Raw genomic sequence first — 6,570 nt, forward strand, 5'->3', positions numbered from 1 at the left:
AAACGGATGGGAAAAATTGTAACTTTTGTCCTATATGTACCAATTTAGTTGAATAATGAATTAATGATAACAATCTAAAGTATTTGATGATTTATAACAAAATATTTAAAAATATTCGAATAACCAATTTTAATTTATTTTGTTCCAACGGTTTAATATAGAAGACATGCGAACGAGACACGAGTCCTATAGAGTAGAGTAGTAAATGAAAAGTAATTAGTAGTAGGGGCATAGTCTCGTAAATAAACGAAAAAGTAAGGGTAAAAATCCCCGGACGTGAGAGCAATTGTTATATCCATTTGAATCCTCGTCAGGTTACACGAAACGATTCCGCTTCTCCGCTTCTATAATAAATATTTCCCCACCACTCATCGTCTCTAGATTGTTCTTCCACACGCAATTCTCATTTCTCTCTAACCGTAAACGAATCTTTCTTCTCTAAGTTTTTTCTCTCTGCGATGGCTCAAGAAGATGTTACTCCTGCTGCTACTAACGGTGCTGCTCCGGTGGAGACGCCTCTTGTCTTCACTGAGATCAAGCAGATGTTGATCGTTGAAGCACAAAAAGTCGGTGACGCTGTTACTTTCTACAAATCTGCTTTTGGTGCGATTGAGTCTGGTCATTCTCTTTACCCTAAGCGTAAGCTTGACCAAGAGCTTCCTCATGTTCTCTGTTCTGAGCTTAACCTCGCTGGCTCTTCCTTCGTTGTTTGCGACGTTTCCTCTCTCCCTGGATTTTCTACGTAAGCTTCTCTCTCGTTTTGCTTCTAGATCTCCATGTTTTCTCTGTTTTTTTTTAGGTTTTTGCTCGTTTAGTGTTTGATTTTGTTGTAGATCTGGATTTAGGTTGTTATATGAGAAGAAATCTGGAAATAAAGCTTGTTTAGAAGTTATTCTTCTTCCTTAAACACGAGTTTTTTGTTCGTTTTAGATCTGGATTAAGATTTTTGAAATGACAAGTTTCTGGAAATTTACAACGCTTAAAAGCTATTTTCCATGGATAGTTCTGCTTTCTTCAACACGATTACTGTTTATTTATGTGGCTTTTTTTATTAAACAGTGCGAAATCGGAAGGTTCGAGAGTGAATCATCTCCTCGGAACTAATAACGTTGAAGCCGCCGTTGCGAAAGCTGTTGATGCCGGAGCTGTGAAAGTGGAGGTTTCGGAGGCTGAAGTTGAACTGGGATTCAAAGGAAAAGTCACGGATCCTTTTGGTGTCACTTGGATCTTTGAGGAGAAGAAGACCGAGAACGTCGTTGAGAACGACGAGAACAAAGAGGTTTAAGAACTGTCGTCGGATCTGATTCTTCGTCGGTTTCTGAACAGAAAAACTCTAGTATTATCCTATTTTCTGGTATTATGCTTTTATTTTGTCTTTTGTGGAATCCGGTAATCAGTAAACCGGATCGAGTAGGCTAATGACTTTCGGAGTTTTAATTTTCACCCCTTTTGACAAACTCTAATCTTGGTGAAATTAAGTATTAATCTCGGGTTTGGATTTTATTATGTTTTGTTGATGATTTCGCTTCTCTTATCGTTTATGGGTGGGTGAGTCTGTGTTATTGTCATTTTTGTTGGTTTAGAACTGAGGGTAGTATCGTCTATTGTGGATTAAATGAATGGTTAGCGGTTAAGATAAGAAGGAATTAAGATTATAGGAATAATTTCGAATTAATTTGTTGTTTTGGTGTCAGAGTGTTGAATACTGTGTCGGAGGTAGTGAAACCATAAACCTCTGAATTTGTGCTTTGTGGCTTCTCTATCGCTTATTGGTACTGTTTTCGAAATTGCCCTTACGTTTTTTTGGGCCTTGTGAAGTTTTCGATTGGTCCTTTTGACCATTTTTTGGGTTTACCCATAAACGCCATTTGGCTTAAAATACGATTTATAAAAAGGACAAATAACATCCGATATTTAGAATAGGAGAAATACATACACACAAACCAAGCTTATTTAACAAGTTGGGGCGTTGGTTAGGCCACACTGTTTGGGGAGACCAGAAGCGAGTTCAGGATCAACACCGAAAGAACCGAGCCATGGAGAGTTCTTGTAGCCACAAAGACAGGTGAAATCGGCGTGTTGTAGAGCGGAGCAGCAAGGCTGTGATGGGCTTGTTGGATTCTCCTTGCTAACCGCTGGTTTGCACTCATTCAACTCATCCTGTGTCATACCACAGAGGTCAATCGCAACTGACCTATCGACTAACTTAGCCATCACCACCACGATCATCACCATCATAGCCATAGCCGTCTTCTTGCTCGCCATTTTAGCCTCCTCTTTCTTTTTATGTATGTTTGTATGTGTTTGTGGTGTTGAAATGAATGTGCATGAGAATTGAGAAGGTGTATATATATCAAGTTTTAGAGAAACCCGTGAACCAGATTGGATTGTTCCATATAGTCACGGGGATGTGTTTTTCCACTTTACTTTTGGGAGAGGGTATTTTGTCATAGAATCATAGCAATTGGATTCTTATCAATTATCAACTATCAAGTATCCATTACACAATTTCCAGGCCACAAATCTTTTACTACAAATAGAAACAGAAAATTCAACTTGCATAGCATAATTATAAAATTCTCTTTTAATGAAAAAAAGTACACATTAATAAACAGCCGTAAAATACTGGGCCTGATGTGAGCCCAAGTAGGAGTGATGTACTCATAAACCCTCGTGGCCTTTTAATAATTTCATAATTCCATAGATTATTTAATAGAAGTTTCAGTGTTTCACAATCAACAACAATTTGCTACTTTTAACCACAAAACAAATCAGAACATTAGTTAGGATCCCTGTTATAAAAATCCCCGTCTAACCCGACTACTCTCCGCTTAATCGTTAAGTGCACCTTCTCCGCCTCGATTAATGACTAATCTCTTAAAAAATCAATCATCCGATTACTCTCCGCCTAATCGGATTAATTCTCGCCTAATCTGATTATTTTCCGCATATTCTTACATATCCAGATTATTTTTTGATTGCAAGTATAAAACAATTTTCTTTTTTGTTATGTTAACATTTGAATTGGAAGTTTGTGATGTTTTATAATGATTTATGTTCAAATTTTTGATAAAATTCATAATTTTTTTAATAAAATTTACCTTAAAATATATTTTTATGTGTTTACTACAATTTTGAAAACAATATTAGATTAATATATTTTTAAAATATTAAAGTAACCCTAAAACTAGTCCCCGATTAATCCCCGATTTTAATCTGATTTTCCGATTAATCGCTAGGCCATACCGAACGTCCGATTAGCGTCTAACGGATTTTCAAACAAGGGTTAGTATATATATATATATTTGACAGCATCATCAGTTAGTATATATATGGGACAATATATAGAACTAAGAATGAGAATATATATCGACTTTTGATATTAAAAAAAAAAAAAAAAATACTGTACATTTCAGACTTTGACCGCAAAACAAAAAGATATATGAAGGTGAAAAAGAAGAGCAAAATAGCCTTTGACCTTTGTCTTAAACTTAGCCTTTCCCTTCCTTCTCTGTGTGGTTAGTGTTGGGAATATCCAAATCTCTAGATTCTCAATTTCTTTTGCTCTTCTATTTTCTTTTATTTGAGAATTTCAGTCCTATTGGTCAAAAACTCATAATCATGGCACATACGAGATGATTATTTGTTCTGCGAAATGGTTTAGTGGTTTTAATATATGTATTTTTATAGTTGATATTTTTCACTATCTAATCTTTCTCAATTTTGGTGAGGTTGATAATAGGTCAAGAGCATTAGCTTTCAACTACAATTACTGTTTTTACCGGCGATCACTGTTTAACCTAAACCTAAAAAGTAAGAAGTGTATAGCGGCAATCATTATTTTACCTCATTTACAGTCATTTTCTTTTTGTTAAAGAGAGTTAGGAAAAGCAAATTACTCCTTTGCCAACGAAGGTAAGAAATAGAAAGACTCATATACCAAATGACCAATTTTAGAGGTATCTGAGCCAATGGAAAAGAAGAGAAGAGTTCATACTTCATAGACAAGAGCATCAAATTTCATATATAATTAGATTGAGATATATCGTTCATGAATTTGATGCAACAACTAGATTTTCTCGACTCTGTTTTCTCTATTTCCATGTTATATTTCTTAGTGAACTTTTGTGGCGTTTTTATGAAAAGTATTTTCATGTTTATAGGTTAAGATTGATATTATTTTGTAAGTGTGAACCATAACTATGCCATGATTTAGTATGAATCTCGATATATATGAATCTAAGCAACTCCATTTAATTAAAGATATAGAATATTAAAAACATGCTTAATAATAAACAAACAAAACAAAAACACTCAATTAGCTAGAAAAATACACCACAACAATGCTTAACAAGCTGGGGCATTGGCTAGGTCACATTCTTTAGGGAGACCAGAAGCGAGCTTGGGATCTACACCGAAAGAACCGAGCCACGGAGAGTTTTTGTAGCCACAAAGACAAGTGTAGTCAGCATGTTTTAGAGCGTTGCAACAAAGCTGTGATGGGCTCTTTGGGTTATTCTTGCTCACCGCTGGTAAGCACTCATTTAACTCTGCTTGAGTCATGCCACAAAGGTCAATCGCCACTGACCTCTCGATGACTAAACTAGCCATCACCATTACAATCACCATAATAGCCATCTTCTTGCTTGTCATTTTATCCTCTTTATTTTTTATATATTAGTTGTGTTTGTGGTGTTAAAATGAATGTGCATGCGAAGGTGTATATATTACTAAGTTTTGGGGCAAACCCGTGAACTAGATTGGATTTTCTTACTTCACTTTTGGGATAGGGTATTGGTCACTCGGATTCTTATTATTGCTACTCTTTTTTTTTTTTCGTATTTATCAATTATCCACAATCTCCAGTCCACAAATCTTTTACTACAAAATGGAAGAAGAAAATTCCAGAGTAATATACAACTGGCACATTGTATAAATTCTCTTGAAAAAAAAATGATATATTGATAAACATATTTTGCTTCTTGCAAACATTTGTGGATTACTTGCAAGTGATTTGTATGCCACTATAACCGAAAAAAAAAAAGTATAACAGTTATTAGTATGTCATTTGCTGTAAATTTTAATGAGAATCTTGGATTTCAAACTAATCATTCAGATCATACATTGTTCACAAAGGTCAGAGACTCAACAATCCTCATTGTCTTGGTTTATGTGGATGATAGAATTGTTTCAAGCAATAATGATGAGACTGCAGATAATCTCAAGTCACAATTGAAATCTCATTTCAAGTTGAGAGATTTAGGTCCTGCTCAATATTTTCTTGGATTGGAAATAGCAAGATCTGAAGCTGGAATCTCGGTGTGTCAACGTAAATATGCTTTGGAGCTGCTGGATTCTGCAGGTTTATTGGCTTGTAAGCCATCTTCAATTCCTATGGAACCTAATCAGAAGATGTCTATGGATGATGGAGAATTGTATGATAATCCAGAGAGCTATCGAAGTATTGTTGGGAAGCTCATTTACTTGACTATTACCCGTCCAGATATTTGTTTTGCAGTGGGAAAATTAGCTCAATACACTGGTGCTCCCAGAGTTCCTCATTTTAAAGCAGTTTTGAAACTCCTGGCTTACATTAAAGGGACTATTGGTCAAGGTCTTTTCTACTCTTCTGATCCTAACATGGAATTAAAGGCCTTTGCTGACGCTGATCTAAGTGCTTGCCCGAATTCAAGAAGATCTGTCTCAGGATATTGTGTGTTTCTTGGTGACTCTCTTATTTCTTGGAAATCTAAGAAACAAGAGATTGTGTCACGGTCTTGTGGATGTAGGATTCACACTCGATTGTCTTTAAGTATTTTTGTGGAGAAAAACTCTAAAATCAACAAATGAAAATAAGGATTTGAAAAGGAAAGTAACCAAGAAACTAAATAAAGCGAAAGAACTTGGCAAGAATAAAATAGTAAAAAAGTCTTGCAAAATTGTAAAAGAAAGAGTATGTTATATTGCTTGATCGTAAGACGGAAAAAGTTGTTCTCTCTCCAAACACATGCGTTTGAGGTTGTTTTTATAGAGAAAACATGATCAATGCGGTCATTTACTGCTCATAATCGCATTGATCCGCATTAATCATGTAGGTTACAATTTGAACGAAACGGCTTGAATTTGAACTATCTTGGGCTCCGCGTGGATCTTCCGAACTCTTTCTTGTTGACTCCGAACTCCTGCGTCTTGACGCTGCCGCGAACCTCGAACAATATTCTCCTCGCTTCAGCCTTCTTTTATGCGAACAGTATGTTGAATAAGAGCGAACTCCGTACTGGTAAAGATCGAGCTCTTTAATAAACTGAATCGAACTCCCGACAGGTCGAGCTCGATACCGGCAACGAAACATCTAGAAATCCAAGAGGATTATTATGTAATAATGACGTGGACAGATCCAAGTGGATCCTACCGAAGATGTGTGGGATCCGACCTCAACATTTAGCCCCCCAAGTCTTGTGAGCTGAGTGCTCGGCTTGGAAGACTTAAGTAAACTGTAATTAATGACTCGATATCTTTAACATTCCAGAATTATTCCATGTTTTTCGCTATTACGCTGATCTCGGATAA

General features: G+C 36.0%; 3 protein-coding genes across 3 annotated transcripts; 1 reads left to right on the forward strand and 2 right to left on the reverse strand.

Moving 5' to 3' along the window:
* The first annotated feature begins 179 nt into the window (after nucleotides 1-179).
* Nucleotides 180-1,503, forward strand: LOC9299974 (uncharacterized protein At5g48480). Its single transcript, XM_002863852.2, has 2 exons — nucleotides 180-742; nucleotides 1,060-1,503. The coding sequence occupies exons 1-2, from the start codon at nucleotides 459-461 to the stop codon at nucleotides 1,283-1,285; spliced, it is 510 nt and encodes a 169-aa protein (XP_002863898.1). The 5' UTR covers nucleotides 180-458; the 3' UTR covers nucleotides 1,286-1,503.
* A 364-nt stretch (nucleotides 1,504-1,867) lies between these two features.
* LOC9299975 (putative lipid-transfer protein DIR1) lies at nucleotides 1,868-2,478 on the reverse strand. Its single transcript, XM_002865593.2, has one exon. The coding sequence runs from the start codon at nucleotides 2,263-2,265 to the stop codon at nucleotides 1,954-1,956; it is 312 nt and encodes a 103-aa protein (XP_002865639.1). The 5' UTR covers nucleotides 2,266-2,478; the 3' UTR covers nucleotides 1,868-1,953.
* A 1,733-nt stretch (nucleotides 2,479-4,211) lies between these two features.
* Nucleotides 4,212-4,773, reverse strand: LOC9301714 (putative lipid-transfer protein DIR1). Its single transcript, XM_002865594.2, has one exon. It carries the CDS (start codon nucleotides 4,651-4,653, stop codon nucleotides 4,348-4,350), a length of 306 nt encoding a protein of 101 aa, XP_002865640.1. The 5' UTR covers nucleotides 4,654-4,773; the 3' UTR covers nucleotides 4,212-4,347.
* Nucleotides 4,774-6,570: the final 1,797 nt, after the last annotated feature.

The sequence above is a fragment of the Arabidopsis lyrata genome (genome assembly GCF_000004255.2).
Source record: "Arabidopsis lyrata subsp. lyrata unplaced genomic scaffold ARALYscaffold_8, whole genome shotgun sequence".
Classification (NCBI taxonomy): Eukaryota; Viridiplantae; Streptophyta; class Magnoliopsida; order Brassicales; family Brassicaceae; genus Arabidopsis; species Arabidopsis lyrata.

What these genes read in the sequence shown, in the direction of transcription:
- LOC9299974 (XM_002863852.2), top strand. Translation starts at nt 459, where the DNA reads ATGGCTCAAGAAGATGTTACTCCTGCTGCTACTAACGGTGCTGCTCCG. An exon ending in TCTCTCCCTGGATTTTCTAC is followed by an intron (nt 743 to 1,059) that starts GTAAGCTTCTCT and finishes TTTATTAAACAG; the next exon opens with TGCGAAATCGGAAGGTTCGA.
- LOC9299975 (XM_002865593.2), bottom strand. Translation starts at nt 2,265, where the DNA reads ATGGCGAGCAAGAAGACGGCTATGGCTATGATGGTGATGATCGTGGTG.
- LOC9301714 (XM_002865594.2), bottom strand. Translation starts at nt 4,653, where the DNA reads ATGACAAGCAAGAAGATGGCTATTATGGTGATTGTAATGGTGATGGCT.